General features: G+C 39.0%; 1 protein-coding gene across 9 annotated transcripts in view; it reads right to left on the reverse strand.

Moving 5' to 3' along the window:
• ELF1 (E74 like ETS transcription factor 1) overlaps positions 1-19552 on the reverse strand; it is an 85912-nt gene that overhangs the window by 23681 nt on the left and 42679 nt on the right. For 5 of the 9 annotated variants that reach the window (XM_042456467.1, XM_042456472.1, XM_042456469.1 and 2 more), the window contains 2 exons: positions 12455-12741; positions 837-1011 (listed from right to left, as the gene is read on the reverse strand). In XM_042456467.1, the coding sequence (XP_042312401.1) occupies positions 837-1011; positions 12455-12526 (247 nt within the window). In that variant the 5' untranslated portion in view covers positions 12527-12741. Of the gene's footprint in view, positions 1-836; positions 1012-12454; positions 12742-15876; positions 16037-19552 lie in introns of those variants that run through there. The other 4 variants (XM_042456470.1, XM_042456475.1, XM_042456473.1 and 1 more) reach the window with 4 other exon arrangements.

Genomic DNA, 19552 nt, shown 5'->3' on the forward strand with positions numbered 1-19552 from the left:
TCAGCATGGTTTATTAAATCATGCCGGGCTTTGTTTCCTGCAGCCTAGCGCCTTGCAACTCAGTGTCATAAGGACCTAAGGATTTACAAGGAATGTAACTGACAGCAGTGGAAATAGAGAAGCCCAGGGTCTTCCCACTCCTAGTCCAACACTCAAAACAGCTAACAGCTCAATTTTATTTTTAGTACATTTATCATATACAAATATTTGTGGGATTGGAAGAACTCCCAGTCTTATACATGAGATGTCCCAGTGGTTGGACAGTATAGTCTGTGACATTTTGGAAACAAAGGTGGAATTTGGAGATACAATCCATTAGATTCTGCTGGCAGAGTTATAACCTTCAAAATGTATCATTATTATCACTCCAAACTGTAGCTAAGAAACCTTATACAATTCCTAGTTATGTTGAACTGTCAACCCATAAAAATAAATAGTCTAAAGTAGGTGTGCAAGCTATGATTTCGCCTAATTCCAAAGTGGCAACGTACAATTTTGGCTATTGCTCTGCCTCAACAATCCAGTACAGCATGTTGAGGGAATGACACTGTCAAGCTTGGCTACTTTGTTTTGTTCTGTCAGTACTCAGCTTGACAATATAATTCCATCAATATGGTGTAGTGGATTGCTGAGGCAGAGCAATAGTCAAAATTGTACCTTGCCACTTTGAAATCCAAACTGCAGTTTGGAGTGATGGTAATGATACATTTTGAAGGTTGGGACTATTTTATATAGAGGGAATTTACTTGTAGGATAGCAAGTTCTGACTATGATTTGGAGTAATGGTTGAACTGAGATACTGTCTTTAAAGTGCCAATGGAAATCTGTTCACAAACCTGTAAGGGTGATGTCATCATCTTCTATAATTTCTTCTTCTGCAACATCCAGTGAATTCTCTGTTATCATGTCACTGGGTTCAGTAACACAGGATAAACCCGAGTAATTGTTGAGGAGATCTGCACTAGGTACATGCTCCACAATGACAGCAGGGAAGATAGATGGATCATCAAGCTGTTAACAAAGGGGCAGGGCACAAAAAGAAACACTACTTTATCCATGACTAATGGACAAACCTAAACAAAATATTACAACAAAAATTGCCAACTGCATTATTTGACTTTCACCTACTTGACTGTCAGCAGAATTAATAGGTTGCTTTGGCCCAGATGTGGGAATTAAGAGGTCCTCCAGATATAGAACCACAACTCCCAGCTGCCCTAACCAGCACAGGCAGCAGTAAGGAATGCTGGAAGTTGCAGACCAACAATATCTAAAAGGCCACACATCCTTAGCCTGAATCCAACTGTTAGTTTCCACTACAACAGAACAAACAGAAATTACATCAATGCTGAGTTACTAAATTCAATGACAATGCAGAAAGAACCACAATCCAGAAACATCACCCAAGGAGACTTTCTGCTGTGCTTTCTACAACCGGACTTGTTTATGTTGGATTGGACTTTTTAGTCATCAACACGCTTGTAGAAAGCGCGGGATGAGTCCTTCCTGAATCTTCGTTCGTGAAGAAAAGCCAGAGAAAAATTCATATTGATTTAACGGTTTCACTGTGGTTGAGACTAACAGTTGTATTTAGGCCTTTGTAAATACATTTTGCAGAGCATCAGTTTTAATTAGGGGTGTGTCAAAGTCCTGTTCTTCTCCCAGAAATGCTTACTGGCCCAGCTGGGGAACTAAGATCCATTACTATATCATAATACAACCTAAGGAGAGCCAATCATAACAGTAGCACTACTATCATACAAAGATAAAAATTAGGAAGTGGGTCCTCAAAATGCATGCTTGAGATAGAGATCCGTTATGGATGTGATAACATTACTGGCCTAGATAGTCCTTTGGTCCTTTCCATCTCTAGGGAAACTGATACACCATATTTACCCAAAATATGAGCTGAAAAGTAGAACATTCTCAGTTCTATTTCACTGCAGCTATGTACATTCCCAGGTGGCTTAAAACAAGCTATTTCTTTTTTTCTTACTATATCTCAACTGTAGGGTATAATAATACTGCTGTTATCATGCCATTGCAAAGATTATTTGCATGTTAAGGTCAAATCCAATCTACTACAAATCATTGAGGCCTCCTTTATAGCTTAAAATACACTTAAAATAGTTCAGAAGATAAGGAAATTGTAGAGGGCATATGTATTGGCTCAATCACTAAGTTTTGCCTAATCCCTCCACCATTTCAGAGCAGTGTCAACATGAGGCATTTCTAATGAACAGGTAAAGGCAAGCATGCCTGTAGCTGAACCCAGTTTAGAAAGAATCCTTGAAGTTAACATGAAGGACCCGAAGCAGATAATGGCTATCAGGACTGAACATCTCTCCGTAAAAAGCTCTGAAGACAATTACATTAATTAAACTTTTCAGGTCTTCTAGGGTTTAAAAGCATGTCATTAATTCCATTCTGTTATCAGGTTAGGCTCCTCATTAATAACCAATAAATAAATGTAGTTCCATACATTTTTCAGCACCTATCATAAGCCCAATATTCAAGAAAGCCAATTAAAACATATTTAATGCAGTTCTTTATGCCCATGGTCCTTAAAGAATTAAGACTTAAGACCCAGGGTGAGAAAGAGAATCCCCTATCCCCATCAAAGAATAAAGAAATATTTATTCTTTACTCTCCAGTAAGGCATGTTATTAGCAAGGCTCACATCCATGTCAGTTCTTGCTTTCCTTTACAGGGTCGCTACGAGTAAAAAAGAAAGAACAAAATGTGGCAGATGGGCCTTAAGCTCCCCTGGAAATGCTGTGTAATATGCACAAGGTCATACATAATATGCCACAGGTAGGAAGGCTCAGATGCAATTCAATTTCAGAAAGCACAGGCACTTTTTACAATAAAAACATCTATCTTCATTACAAGAATGTTAGAAATATTTTAAAGTCCAACATTTAGTAGCCTGTCATCAGCCAGGCCTCCTCAAACAAGAACTGAAACGAAGAGCACCTGCTCAGGTCTAAACAGATACAGAAAACAATATATATATTAAGTAACTCAGCAGAAAGAAAAAAGGAAAATAGGAAAACAGATTCCACCTCAACATTAGGAAGAATTTCGACAATGAAATATGCTCTCTTGGAGTGTGGGAGAGTCTTCTTCTTTGGAGGTCTTTGAGTAAAGGCTGGATGACCATCTGTCAAGTGCTTTGATTGTGATTTCCTGCATGCCGGAATAGCATTGAACTAGATGGCCCTTATGGTCCCTTCCAACTCTATCATTCCAAGAACAGCTCCTCTAAGTGCACCTACAGTTCAATATATCTAAACAAGGATTATCATATCTCCACCCTTTTCCAGACATGTCTGCTTTGTTATCAGGGTTAAAATTTCTGTCTGGGGGACTTTTTAAAACGTCTACACTTAGACTATGATGGCTATGTTAAATGGGAATATTTTATTTCATCATCTTTTGGCAAAACACTGGTAATACAAACCTACTAATCATGTTTCAGTGCCACTTCGACTTACATGGGAATCACTGGTTATATTGGAAAGGCTAAAGCAGTAGGGGGATTCTTCTAAGATGAGAAGGTGTGAGACATGTTCCCAAGGCAGCATATAAATGCAATAAATAAAATCAAACAAATTCTGGCCTAAGTCTAATTTTTATTGAATGCCCTCTTTTTGGAAGCCCCACTAGCACTGACACTGGCTTCATCTGGCACCAAGTTAAAATGTTTTTAAATTTGGATCTAATGATTTTGCCTAAATCTGTACAGATAGCATGCCTTTAAATTGCTTTAATTGTTAAATTGGCCAATATACTTCTAGCCTATTTCAATTAGCCCTCTTGTTTAATAGATTTTAAATTAGTCTAAATTTTAATTTTATTTGTACCATCATGACAACACAGCAAACATACAATGGCTAATGGAGTGCTTCCAAAAGAATATCAGCATGTACTTTATACACTATAGTACGGTGCGCCTATTAGGCTGAAAGCCCTGTGCCATTTCCTGTATGATGTGTGCCCCCGGGGTGTGCGCACCCAGTGTGCCGCATGCACAAGCCCCATTATTTTCAATGGGGCTCGAGCATAGGTGGAACTTACCAAGGTCCAAAACTGATCCCCCGCATAAGGCAAGGGATCACTGTATAGCAAAGTCTTTAACTGCACAGATGATGAAAAACTATGGAATGCTCTTAAAGACAAAATGTGTGCCACCACATCTGAGAGTCCTGATAAGCAATCTGTACTTAGGATAAGAGGCTCCTATCAGAACAGAACATGGAGAAATAGGATGGTTCCCAACTGACAAGGAGGTCAGGCAAGGCTGTATGTTATCACCCCAATAGTTCAACTCAATTACCAAAATCATCATATGAAGAGCAGGTTTAGACTCAGAATGAGGAGGAGGAGCAAAGATAGGAGGAAGGAACAACAACAATCTTAGATATATGGATGACACTATAATACTAGTAAAAAACATCATATACTTGGAACAATTACTAAGGAAGGTCAAAGAAAAAAGTACAAAGGCAAGCTTAATGCTGAACATAAAGAAAACAAAAGTAATGGCTAGAGAGGACCTACATGAATTAACCTGGACAATGAAGAAATTGAAATAGTTAAATATTTCCTGTACAAACAGTGATCAGAATAGAGACTGCAGTCAAGAAATAAGAAAGGTGAGGAATGAGAAGGCCAGCTATGAAAGAATTAGACAAGATCCTAAAAGGTAAAGATATACAACTAAGCACTAAAATTAGACATGTCCAATCCACTGTATTCCCCATCACCATGTGCAGATAATGTATGAGCTCACCAGTGAAGAAAGCAGATAAAAAGAAAAACAACTCATTGGAGATGTAGTGCTGCAGAAGAGTGCTGAGAGTACTGTGGACAGCCAAAAAGACAAAAAAATGGGTCCTTGAACAGATCAAGCCTGACTCTCCCTGGAAGCCAAGATGATTAAATTGAGGCTGTTGTTCTTTGGCCACATCATGAGCAGGCATAGATCATTATAAAAGACAATAATGCTAGGAAATGTAGGAGGCAGCAGAAAAAGAGGAAGATTACATGCCAGATATCCATACTGGACTCGATCAGGGAGGTTATGGGCCTGAATCTACAAGACCTAAGCAGAGCAATGGAGGCTTGGAGACGACTCATTCACAGGGTCACCATGAGTTGAGATTGACTCAAGGGCAGCTTACAACAAACCATCATGATATTTTACAATACCGAGTTGGATATAAATATTAGAATGTATAGATAAGAAAATAACACAAACCTTCAGAAGTACTGTCAATAAGAAAAGACAATAATAAGGACTAACAGTCTTAATGTATATCAGTCAGACATGAAAAAAGTATATGCCAACTTCCTATATACCTATACTTATACTATGTCAACAAATGTTGTTTTAAACTTCCATAAGCTTATTCCATGTTTTAGGATCAGGGTCTGATAAAAAAAACAGTTGTTAAAATGAACAAGAAAGAACAGAGTCAGAATGCTGAAGGATAAGGACCGGAAAGGTAAGCTAAACAAAGTCATTCAGTTTTTACTTATGTAACTTTCCCATCTATCATAAAACTGTCTATACAGTTTACACTTGGTTGGGTAACATGTTTGTTTTATCGTGATTCATGCACACACGTTTTGCATACATGTTAAATGGAATGGGTGACAGAAAAGGTGCAGACAAATCCAGTGGGGTTGAACAGATCTCCTGCTATTAGCCTCCAAGTAGGCAGAAAGGTAGAAGTGGATCTAAGTAAAAGTAGTATCTCAAATTCCTAGAAGCATTTTTAAATGCTTTTTAAATCAATTAAATAAATTAACAATATATAAAAGTATATAAAAGTATATAAAAGTATATAAAAATATCTAATACGTTTCTGGGCCCTGGAGGTACTGCTTTTACATAGATCCATTTCACCCTTTCTGTGTATTCAGAGACGAATATAGTTGGAGATCGATTCAGCCCCATTGGATCTGTCAGCATTCACTCTATCACCTATTTCAATTAACCTGCATGTAAAACGTGTGATGTGCATCATTATAAAAACAAACAAATTAACTAGCAAACTAATTGGTGTTTCTTATATTGTTACGCAGTATAAATGCCTGTACTGGATGGAATCACATTCTTATTAAAGAACCAGATTTGCAGACTAAATGAAAAATTCTGTTCTGCACTTGGATGGCACACATAGGGAGAACTGCATTCTGTCAACACAATTCTATCAACTCTGTTCTTCCACAATTATTAATGTACTGGCTACTCCTGATTTGCACTATCCCCATCCACTCTATGGGACTGTCCTTGAAGACCATTTAGAAACTCCAGATGACAGAAAACGCAGCTGCATACCTGACCTGTTTTAGAATCCACCTTACAACTATTTTAGCTTAATTGTTTACCAGCTTGCTTCTAGACTCATTTGAAAGCTGTTATTCATTACCTTTAGAACACAGATTTACTTTAGTGCTGTATACTTTAGGGAACCTGATTCCATTTGGGCACCCTTCAGCTTCGCAGTCATCAGAGGTATGAATTCTTATTGATCATACCCTGTTCATTCGTGGTCTGTTTTACGAGCAACCTTCTTGTGGTTAGACAAGTGGGAAAGTGTTAGATTTGGAAGGGCAGACACTTTTCATGATAGTCCCCATGGTCATACTAGCAAGACTAATATTAATTAATTAATTAATTAATTAATACATAAATTGCAGGCAGCTGAGTTTGGTCCCTATCAACAAATCAGTTCCAAAGGTTTTTATCTCCACCAGAAGCACCTGCCTTTTGTAAAGCAAAGGGATCTTAACTGACCATCAAGATCAACACATTCCAGTGCTAAGGACAATCCACAACAATATATTGTTACAGAGAAAATCACCCTGCTGTGAGGATTACAGTTAAGCCATGAAGGAGCAGGAAAACCAGAAGAGGGTGGGAAGTGATATAATTGTTCCAGTGCTTTGGCTCTGCTTCCACCCCATCAGTGTTTATACAGCTCACCCACTGCCTCTGGAATCTTTCCTACAGCTCCTTAAGGTCTTCTTATTTTCTCAGACACTGTGACTAATTTTGCCACAGGAACAAAACAATGCTCTTCCACTGGGCTTCAGCCATTGTGTAGCATTCTTGTAGGGTTGTGTAACTTACTGTTTTATTGGGGTGTTTCTTTTCTTTATTGTACATTTTAAAATTAGTCTAAACAGGAACAGTCCAGAGCTTGAAAGTACTGTATTGCATGTAATGTTATTGCCTGTAACTAGTTACTTTTTTATAAAATAGGGCAGAACAAAGCTATATTTTTAAAGCAATGTAACAAGTAGGAGAAAAGCTACTTTATTTATGGCTATTTCTAGTTATTTTAAAAGCCATTTTAAAAGCCATTCTGACAGAAGGTTTACAAGTATCTACTTACATCAATCCTAAGAGCTTTTTTTTTGGTTTAAAAATGGTCTGAGCGTTGGGCTAGGACTCTGGAGACCAAGGTTCAAATCCCTGCTCTGCCGTGCAAATCCACTGGGTGACCTTGGTCACCATAAATCAAGAACAACTTGAAGGCATACAACAACAACAACAGCAGCAGCAGCAACAATAAACATTGCAATATGTAATGACCTACCAGTTTCATCATCACAATGAATAATAAGAATTGGTTAGTTTTTAAACATTAATGGATAAAACAAAGAATTGCTTTAGAAAAGCAATTTTTCCAAGCTCAGGAGGCAACAATACTGGGAAAAGGCAAACATCTGTTTTATAGTAACTTTATTGGCAAAAACACACACACTCCTATTTCAAGACACAGGTTGTATCTTCTGATCTTTCTCTTATTATTCAGAATCTGGAAAAATGAACAAGTAAAACAAATGGGTCCTTGAACAGACCAAACCAGAACGCTCCTTGGAAGCCAAGATGATCAAAGTGAGGCTGTCATGCTTTGGCCATATAATGAGAAAGCACAGATCACTAGAAAAAATATAATGCTAGGAAAGGTAGAGGGTAGATGAAGGAGAGAAAGACCATATGCTGGATGCATGGACTCAATCAGGCATGAGTTTGCAGGAACTGAGCAGAGTACTAGAGAATAGGGAGTCTTGGAGGTGTCTCATCCACAGGGTCGCCATGATTTGGGGCTGACTCAAGGGCAGCTAGCAACAAAGGAACAGATTATAGCCATACTGGCCTTCTCTGTTATCTTTTAAAGGGGTTCCATTTGTGTTGGTAGCACTGCTGCAGACAGATCTATTCTAAGAGGATTTCTTCTCACTGCTTTGATCTCGAGAATCAGAAATACTGGATAAACTGTAGGCAGTGGGGCCTCTTTCAAGCAATATGCATGATTTTTTTAATTTATAAAATTATTTATAAGTTGCTATGGAGTCTAAAAAATTCCTCCATACAATTTTAAAACTTTAAAACAAATATATTATGAAAGAAGTACTGATAACAATGTAAAAATAACTCCTACCTTAATATAAGAAGAATGGTGTTAATTACACTTAAAAATCATTCAAAGGCTCTGTGGACCAGAAAAGCTTCAACAGACCAGTTAAAACTAAATGCACCTCCTTAGTTGGCTTAGTTTGAGCTCCTTCATACTTTGTAGGTAGGGAGTTCCACAATCAAAGTGCTGCAATAAAAGGTGTCCTTTTTTGTGGTTCCACCAAATTAGCATCCTTCTGGGTTTGGGATATACGGTACTTTAAACAACTGGAAGGTTCACACATTTTGAGCCTGCCAACTGTTGTGACTACATCCAAAGCTCTAGGCTTCCAAAACTCAAATTACTATGGCACAGATGATTTATTTACAAACCCAAGCCCATACTCAGCTACTCAAAACGGGATTAAATTTGAGGCAGGTTACTACAATTGAGCTGGAACTCATATTTCTTTCTCCACCGATCCTAGTTTCTGTAGTCATAGAAAATAAATGACTTAATTTAGTTCATGCAATATTTTCCTTTCAGACACGCACACCATGCAAAGTGGAAACAACATCCAACATGTTTATACAGTTCTGGGAACGGAATACACTTTGGACACCTAGGATGACTACTAGCAATGCAAACAAAATATATAACGTAGCATAATACTAGAGATTCCAGTTTGCTCGAAGACAATTCTCAAAACAAAACTGCATCACATGGATGGAGCTCAGTAAATTGCACTGTATTAAGTGTCACATGGAAGATACAGCTGTCTTTTTAACATAAAAATGGTATCTGCAAAATCTGAATTTTTATCTGTCCACATATAATAAGCATAGTATACATACTCTTAGGGATTGCCAAGATACACAGGGTGGGTGATTTTGTAACCCTTGTTTATCTTAACTAATTTGCAGGGAATCCTCCAAACAAACCCTTGATATACAAATAATGTGGCTTAGAAACCACAGAGCTCACATTTATTTACTGGATTCCATGCTGTTTAGCATCTGATATCCATGGCCATTACGGCCCTTTTTGAAAGCGTTTTTGGTATTACTTTGAAAGGAAAGACCATCATTTAATATTGTGTATATTCTCCAGGAAATGGAAGGTTGCACAATTACAAGCTAAAATAACTAAAACACTTCAAAAAAAGCAAAACAAAACCCTAAGTGAAACCTTTATTACATTCAGTATTCTCTTTCTGTTACTACAAAGATTAAATAACTCTTGTTTCACCAGTTTATGCAGTTGCATTCTCTAAATTATTAGGCTGCCATGAATTTTTGGAAGAGAGGTACTCTTAGGGTCTTCCTGAAAGCTGATCCAGTCACTGACATTCAACTCTTTTACAAGATTGGGTTCCTTTTAGAAACAAGGGGGAAAAAATACTGGGTAGCCAAACGAAAGAAAAATGCATTTAATGCAGCCCAATGATTACCTTATACAAAACTGCACTCTACCAATGAATAGATGAGCTAGGAACACCCCCAGTTTGCTTTCTATATTCAGCCTAAACTCATTAGGTGACCTATAAGCTTATAGCCCCCCACATCTACTCCCTGAAACATGAGGGAAATGGGACATGCTTTGTACTTTGAGCACTCAAAAGGTTTTATATGAAAGTCTGTGCATGACAATGCCAATCAAGAATATCAACAAACACAAAAAACTTCAGCTTTCCAGGTAATTCAATGCTTTTCGTTTTAAGCACAGGTTTGCAATCCACAGTCCATTTACTCTAAAGAAATAACTTTTATTTTAGAGAAAGCTGTCTGTTCATGACTAGGGTAGAAAGTAACTATAAGCTGTATTCAATGGATGGCTGTTTCAGGCAATACAGCTCTCTTTTGTGACAGCTCTCTTTTGTGTATCACCTATATTTACTTCCTCATGTTTATCTCCCATGTTTTGTCCAAGGAGCTTAAGGTGACATCCATGTGACCCCTTTTGACCTCCACAGAATGTCTGAGGGTTGACAGACAGGAACCAAACCAAAGTCACTCTCACTCATGACTAAGAGAAAAGCCAATTCCAGGGCTTCCCAGATTTATAATCCATGGGAAAGGGATGGAGGAGAGGTCCAGGGAATAGAACAGGTATGCTCCTGTTTCCTACCCAAACTCTTTCTTGTCTTTTTAATAACCATCCATTAACAAATCAAAATTGGGAAAAAAGTAAGAACATGCTCCAAAACTTTTGTGATAGGATAGCACTCTTATCATGCCCAGGAGGGATGATGGTCTGGTCTTCACTATAGTTTTGCTAATACATAACAGAAATGTGGAAATAAAGTTTGGCTGAGTATACCTTGATCAGCCTATTACAACATGGGAAATGAAGTAACTGTGAATGCCAGGGCATGATGATACGAGGCCTCCATCTCCAACACGCACTTCCAAGAGAATGAATATTACAATACTTATGTTTAGGTGAAGCAGCCTTCCAGATTACTCAAAAGCAACTAAAGTCTGAAACCTTGCAGCTATGGAATACATACACACACACACCACACACATGGGAGGGGAGAACATACATGCATGCAATATGGGGAGTGTGTGTATACAAACACACACACATGCACACACACATACACTGGTCTTCAACATAAAATTTATAAGGTAGTTAATAATGGAAAAAAATAATAACACTAGCTAAAGGAATCCTCACACATGACTGTGCCCAAACAGACAGGCCAAAATAAAGCTGCTTTGGGTCACTTTGGAGGTATGCTGTTTAAATGACACACACATCTTAAGAGGCCAGAAGCTGCACCAAAGCTGTGCTCCAGTCCTTAGGACTGGAGTGTGGCTTTGGTGTGGCTTCCGGCCTCTTAGGATGCATACATCATCTAAACAGCACACCTCCAAAGTGACCCGAAGCAGCTTTATTTTGGCCTGTCTTTTTGGGCCCTATGGTAATAAAATTCATTTCCTCTAGATGTCCTCTCTAGCAGTCAAAATTCTGTGCACACAGGTGCTGCAATTTCAACTACTATGACTTCATTAAATAATGTGTGTGTATGTGCCTTCAAGTTGCCTGTAGCCTTATGGCAACCCTATGAATTTCATAGGGTTTTCTTAGGCAAGGGATTCTCAAAGGTGAGTTTTCCAGTTCTTGCCTTTGAAATATACCCCACAGCACCTGTAATACCTATATTTATATTCTCACATTTATATCACTTCCTTCTTCATGCATATTCAACTAGCATTGCTTCTGATAGTTGTGATAGGGGTCAACAGCTCTTTGCAGGAGTTATGTAGCACAGTCCAGAACAATGGTTCTTTTTGCCATAGGAAGAAAGAGCCCGGCAGCACTATTATTTTAAGTACTGGGAATATTTAATTTCCCCAGAAAGACAAAAACCTACCTAAACACAAAATCTGGATTTCACACAGCAAATTAACAAACCTGTATTTGGCATAACAAAAATGGATAATCTGAAGAGACCTACAAATAAAAACACAATATGAGGATTATTATTTTTTTCTCTTTTAAAACTGCCATGCTTCTCCATTATACAAAATAGTGTCCTAAGTCTCAAACTATTGTCAAGGCGAAGGACTGAAGCCAATTTTACCAGATCAGAAAGTGTGAACAAGAAAGGCAGAAAAGAAAGTACTTCCGGCATTCGGGGCGCCCAGTGCTAATTTGGATTATGGAATGCGGTACTAATATTACTCTGGAACAAGTACAGTCTGCTTCATTATTTGTATTATTATTCACCTATCTTGCCAAATGCATGTAAATAAAGCTGAGTACAGACTTCACAAGCTTCCATTTCTCTTTTCTCCAAAGGATAGTAACATGGAAAGCCTCCACTGTTCAATGAAGGGGAAAAAACTAAAACCTCTAGGATCAGAAATATATGTGTATCAGAAAGTGTTTGAAATGCACACAGACTTTCCCTTTGCAGTAAAAATCAAAAAGTTTAAATTAAAAATAGTAAAGTCACATTTTAATTTTCCTTTAAAACAATCCATTGGCTATCTTGCATAGTGGGGTTTTTTTTTCCATTTCTCTCTTACCTGTTGCTCATCCTCCATGACATTACTGGCAAATTCGAACATCAAGTCATTCTGCTGTACCACTGCTGCCATAATAAAGCATTCCAAGGTCTCAGTTCTGCATAAAATCAAAACGCTCCTTCAGAAGAAAGTTTATCACCAGGAGTGAGTTGTGTGAGGAAGGAGACCTTGAAACTGATTAGGGAATGAGGTAGCTTGTTCTTTTACAGTCTTCCAGAATTTTCTCCTTCACTAAGGCAGATAAAGTATGAAATGGCTTCTTGGATATTTGTCTCGCCCTGAACACCCTGGAAAACAAAGGCAGAACTAAATCAGAAATATTTAAATACATAAAATGTATAATAAATATAGATGGTAATAAGTTTACCATCACTTTTCCAATTGTTTACTTGAAACAGAAAACCAGAAATGCTTCTCATGTATTCTGAAACATACTTTGCTTTTTTTTAGCAGTCACCATACAGAATTACCAATAATAATAATAATAATAATAATAATTGAGAATTCATAATCCAAGCTGGTTGTATACATCAAATACTACTAGTTTATGTTTCACACTTCTGTCCTTATAGGCAGTTACAATTTGCAACCTTTTTCTATTGCTTTTAAACAAAATGTCTCACTTTACCACAGACCTAAAGCACATTCTAGATAAGAAATCTTCTAAAGATGTAGAAAAACCCTCAACCACTTCTTAACTGAGCAAATATTTGGGCATTTTTCAGTGCTCCTTAAACGCAATGCGACTGTATGCTTATCTCTAACACCGGCTTGTAAGCAGCAGGAAGGAAACACTGACCACGTCATGGCAAATGAGACATGTGAAGAACTGTGTGCTACAAGATTTGATAAACAGAAATGCACTAGGAAAGTGACAACATGTGGGAGATATAACATTCCACAATTTTCAAGGGTGGGCTAATGAGTGTAACAGGAGGTTATAAGCTATTTTACAATTATACTTAATGTACACTTTCTGTAACACAGATATATTGAAACGAAAGCTTAGAAAGGCCAGCTTCAGTCAACCAGATCTCTTTATTTTGCTTCCAATAAACATACATCATTATTTACTCAACTCTGCTGCTGCATCAGAAATCTCCTGATAATTCACCTTACAGGAAAATGCCCCTCCTTCCACCCATAATATACATTCTCATATTCAGTTGGCATTCGCAGATGAAATGCTTTTGATCTATTCTCAATTGCTTGCCTTGACCCATCACTATATTGAATTTACATCCCACATAGGAAGCTTCTATCCTATACCTATTTGTAGGAACGTTTTTTTTAAATCTAATAAACTGAACAGTTCTATTAAAAACACAAAGTTCAAACGGTTTAACATAGCCCCATTAAAAGCCCCTTCTGCCACATGAATTATAAGCAAAAGGGCTGCTTAAATAATAAGTGTTTGCCTGCCAGTGGAAAAAGAGAAGAGAAAGGGCCAAGCAAGCCTCCTGTGGCAGGGAACTCCACAACCTAGGAACAAAAAAGGCTCTCGTCCTCACCAAACACTCCTTTGAGCAGGATCATGTAGGGCAGTGGTTCCCAACCTTTCTAATGCCGCGACCCTTTGATACAGTTCCTCATGTTGTGGCGACCCCCAACCATACAATTATTTTCATTGCTACATGCAAATATGTGTTTTCCGATGGTCTTAGGCGACCCCTCTGAAAGGGTCGTTTGACCTCCAAAGGGGTCCCAACCCACAGGTTGGGAACCACTGATGTAGGGAGATGCAGTATTTTAGACAGTCTGGATCCAAGCTGGACAGAGTTGTAAAGGTTGATCATCCCCTCGATAAATGTGATAAGATTCTCCATGGAATTAAAAAAATTCCATGGAGAATCTTCTAAGTACTAAAACTTCTAAGTACTTTTACTCTGAAAAGGCTGCTGGACAGCCAGGTATGCTGGTTAATAAGACCAAATCTGAAGGGAGGCTGAATTGGCTGAGGCGGGGGAGCAGAAATAGGAGCAAGCAATGAGTGATGGAGGCCTGTGGCATAAAGAACAGAGAATAAACTTTTAAAAAAGGACTAGAAGGTACTGTACCAAATCTCTGCTAGGAAACAAAGATGGCCCTAGCTGCAAAAATGCTGTTTGCAGCTAGGGTCATCTTTGTTTCCTAGCAGAGATTTGGTACCTTCTAAAGTTTTATGACCAGCAGAAATGTGACAGATAATTTTGCATGTTGCTGCATCACTATGCAATGGCAAGCTGCACCAGTTCTGTTTACAGGGAAGGGAGATTTGAAAGCTGGAAGAATTAGGCCAGACAATTATGGGACCACATCACTGCCAGGATCAAATCTAAGAGGACTCCCATATCTTTGTATCACCCAGAAGTAGTAGTCTTGCTAAGTGGTAGTTTATACAGTCTCTCCGACTATGATAACAAAAGCCATTGCCATTAAAATTATGCCAGCAGCTCTGCCTTTGCAGAGGCAATGGTGCTACAGAGACTTTAAGTGAGGAGGAATGCTATCTAGTCTAGCACAAGAGTTGCCTTGCCCCACATATTTCAGCTTTCATATGGAGGACTGTTGTATCAAAAGTGTTCTATGCCAAAACTATGGCCATGATAATATTTATTTCAGTCTGCTCTCTGACTTGAAAGTTTCTGATAAAGCACAGTCAGTTTTGAGTTTGGGAACCTGCTACCCACATTGCTGTACTGAATCTTGACCATACAGTTGCCTTAAGACGTAATATCACATCAAGGGTTCATATGCCTGAATTGGCCCCAGCTCTCTTATAAAGAGATTATGCTCTATGGTAAGAAAGCCTGAGGATTTATTGATTTATTTAGCATCCTGTCAAGTTGTATATAGCTTTATTAAGTCATAACCATCACTCTAAATTCTGCCTAAAATAACCAAGTCAAGACTGTTTGCACAGTGACCATGAGAAAGCTATAGCCAAACATAACTTATTTTTCAAAAGCAGAGAGTGTTAGGGTTAGCAGACAATTTCCCTTATTTACTGTATTCTAACTTGCACTTTACATTATGCACTTTTTTTTTTGAAAAATAGCTGCAAGGCTATTTTAAAAGCAAGTTCTGCAGCTGGGACTGTCATCATGCAAAAGAGCACCCACATCTTGGTACAGTGTACCAAAGGATTCAAACTCAAAATAACTGGAGGACAGAACACACACACACACCCCACACCACACAAACACTGAATACATGACATGCTGAATTATTCCAGAGGAATAATCAAATGCAATGCAATGTGAAGTAACTGTAAATAATTTGGGTCATATGTAAATAATCTAGGATTTCAAATATCGCCTGTTCGCAGAATCAGAGAGCTATGTAAACGCTTAAACATTATGATCATTTTATACTATGAGAGAAGTACATTCATAGAGAGCAGAGAAGACAGAAGTGCTGCTGGGGCCAGTAGGAAAACCAACCTGGGATTGGGATCACAGCCTGTTCTGGATGCTTTCCCTCTGAAAAATCAGGATTGTAGCTGGAGGGTGCCCTTGGATCCAACCCTGCTCCTGGAAAGCCAGGTTGCTGCAGTGGCTAGAAGCGCCTTTGCCCAGCTTCAGCTGGTGTGCCAGCTATACCCTTTTTTGGGGAAAGCAGATCTGGTTACAGTGGTTCATGCCTCAGTTATCTCTCAATTAGACTGCTGTAATGTGCTCTACATGGGTATGCCTTTGAGAAGTGTTCAGAAGCTACAGCTAGTGCAAATTGCATCAGCCAGAGTAGTATCAAGTGTGCATTTTAAAGACTGAGGCCCAATACAGATGGGTATGAAGCGGATGTCACCGCCGATTCTAGTGTTCTATACTGCACAGTAACCGCACAGTCTGGAACTCTAGAATGTGTGGACACACCGTCATCATGGTGGCCTCCTGTCCACACAGGGCCCGCCATGATGAAGTGTGCAATCCTCAGTGTCCGCACATCCACGGCAAGAAGGAACATCATAAGGGCTGTGATGCAGCCCTATGACGTCTCAGGAAGAAGCTGCTCTAGGCAGCTTCTTCCTGCCAGCGGATCGTTAGTGTGGCAACTACACGGCCACACCAACTATCCAGAGGCGAAAAGGGCCTTCCTTTTCTCCTCTTTAGTGCCCAGGTGCAGTGCACAAGGGGTGCCCTTGTGCCTAAGGCACAAGGGCACCCCTTTCCCAGGCCAAAGAGAAGTGGCATTTTGCTGCTTCTCTTTGGACTGGAAAAACACCGGATTGGGGCCGCAGGGCTGTCGGTGAGGTTGCCTTGGCCCCAATCCAATGCGAAAAGAAACGGCTGCAGGCCGCCCCTTTGGGGTGGTCTGTACTGCGCCCATATAGCACCATTCTTGCAAGAATTACACAGGCTTGCAATTGACTTCCAAGCTCAATTCAAGGTTCTGTGTGGACCTTGTCATTGTGTGTCTTCAAGACATTGATGATTTTAAAAGCTGTAAGCTGTCCTGAAGAAGTATACACTGAAAAGCAACATAAAATAAACAGACATGATACAAGCCCACAAACCGTCTGTCACTATTCAAGGCATACAGCATTCTCTTCATCTACCTGAAGCAATGCCTCAAGGCTATACTGTATATGGAAGGTCCTGTAAGTCTCTTTCAGTTAAGAATGGTATTATCACAATATGTTCATACATTTACATAGATTCCTCTCTCCCACTCTTCTTCCCACTTGCTATCAGCTGTGACCAACATGAACAGTCACATCTCTACTGGGGCAGCTGGTATGTGTCAGCTCAACTAGAAATTCCAGTTTTTACACATTGCTGTCTGGCTTCCTTCAACAACCTGCCCATCCTACCCTCGTGTCATGTTACAGGGAGCCAGGACTTTCAGCCCTTGCAAAACAATCAAACATATCACATACTTAGATCTGTCCCTACCTGTTGTTTTATATCTAATCTTTTTCACTACAAATCGGAATCCTTCACATGTGAAGTATCAATTTAAAAAAAACAACGTTTTTTCCCCAAAACAAAACCAAAGCCACTGTTATGTACCCAGCTGTTACCAAAACTTCTCAGAATAAACCTGTTCAGAAAGTAGAATGGATATACAAGTCTAAACCAAAGCAAAGAGAAATAATCTTTCACAAAGGGCCTTAAATTATTTTGCCGCTATTGCACAAAGAATTGTAATAGCCCAGTCCATTTTTTTTCAGATGAGCAGAAAAAGCTGTAGTTTCAGTGACTGCTATATGCTGTTGGTTTATGCCTCCTTTATTTGCAGATACAGATGCAAAGAGTAAACATCAGAAGCAAGCAGAATCCATTGCATAATTAAATACAGCAAACTAAATCAGAAGCATATGAAAATTCAAGCAAGGAAACAATACATTTGAAAGTCCTGTTTTAAGTGACCATTAATGTAAGATCAATTCCTTTGTATGCTCAATACTCCTGATTATGCCCCCACAGGCCCACAATGGAAGATCAAATCCTAGCTAATAAACCAGGATATGCATATGAAGGCTTTTGCACTCAAATACACCTCCTTCCCCTCACCTTCACATCACATGCTAGAAAGTGATAGTTAACTATGGGCCCGAACAGACAGGCCAAAATAAAGCTGCTTCGGATCACTTTGCAGGTATGCTGTTTAAATGATGCATGGGTTCTAAGAGGCCGGATGCCTCGCCAAAGCCACACTCCAGTTCTAAGGACTGGAGCACAGCTTTGGCACCGCTTCTGGCCTCTTAAGATGCATGTGTCATTTAAATAGCATACCTTCAAAGTGATCCGAAGCAGCTTTATTTTGGCCTGTCTGTTTGGGCCCATGGGGCCTGAACAGACAGACCAAAATAAAGCTGCTTCATGCCACTTTGGAAGTGTGCTGTTTAAATGAAGCATGCATCCTAAGAGGCTGGAAGCCGCACCAAAGCCACGTTCCACTCCTAAGGACTGGAGCACAGATTTGATGCAGCTTTGGGCCTCTTAAGAGGCATGTGTCATTCAAACAGCACACTTCCAAAGTGGCCCGAAGCAGCTTTATTTTGGCATGTCTGTTCAGGCCCATTGTTTCCAATTATGTCTAAAACCATGGTTAATAGGCTCCAAAACAAGCTAGGGTATGAAGCCATGGTTTAAAGTTGTCTTCTAAATTCTGCCTTGTTTGGAAGGCATTAATCACTGTCCCTCTTTTAGACTTACCAAGAAACTAGGTTTTACCTATGGTCTTCTGGCTCTATTCATAGACCTATGTAAATGGAGGAGTTCACCAAACAGCATAGAGGCTATACACATACCTTATGCATATCTTGCCTTACTAAACTACTACAAAAAAGCAAAGCTAGAACATGCTCTTTTAGATACTAATTAGGCTACTATTTGGGGAATGGGGAATATTTTCTGCAGGATAAACCTGTTCAGTGGATAATAACATTCTCAGTGAATAAAAACTAGCTGAACAATTAACTGAAAAGCTGAACTTTGTTAATTAAAAAGAGAAGATAATGCTAGATCTAGTAGGAAAACAGGCAGCTTCCTAGCAACACAAAAGGAAGGATGGTCACCACTGGAATCTGCATTCCATCATTTTTAGAGACTATCTGGAGAACGTATTCCCAAGGGCAGCATTTTAATAATCTTTTTTTCCCCTGTTATCTTGTACAGCCTATCCTGTACAAAGTACATATTTTACACATAAATTCATGGAACTAATTAAACTAATCCTCTGCTATTCTATATCTACATCAAAATTAGAGTTACCATCAGAAAAACCTATGAAATGGTAGAACAATAGCTGATTGAGTCAAGTAGAACAAAACAAAACACAAACCTCAAGCAAAACAAAGCAAAACACAAACCTCAAGTAAAAATAGGTAGACAACAATTTCAATCCTGAACCTAACACTGAAAGTTTAAGTCCCACTGAAAGCAATTGCCGGACAAACCCTGACCAACAGTAATACAATATGGGCAGGGGTGCTAGTTTGGTCATGATCTTCAGCCTTGCACAGAAGCTGTATAACCATGTTTTGCTTTACACAAAAAAGGAAGGCGGCAAAGTGGGTATGCCTTCAATGTTTTCTTTGCCTTGTAGGAAAGGCAGGGTGACCTGGACATGCATTTTCCAGAAAATAAGTAATGAATAAAAATATACAACAAT

Source organism: Sceloporus undulatus, chromosome 3 (genome assembly GCF_019175285.1).
Source record: "Sceloporus undulatus isolate JIND9_A2432 ecotype Alabama chromosome 3, SceUnd_v1.1, whole genome shotgun sequence".
Taxonomy (NCBI): Eukaryota; Metazoa; Chordata; class Lepidosauria; order Squamata; family Phrynosomatidae; genus Sceloporus; species Sceloporus undulatus.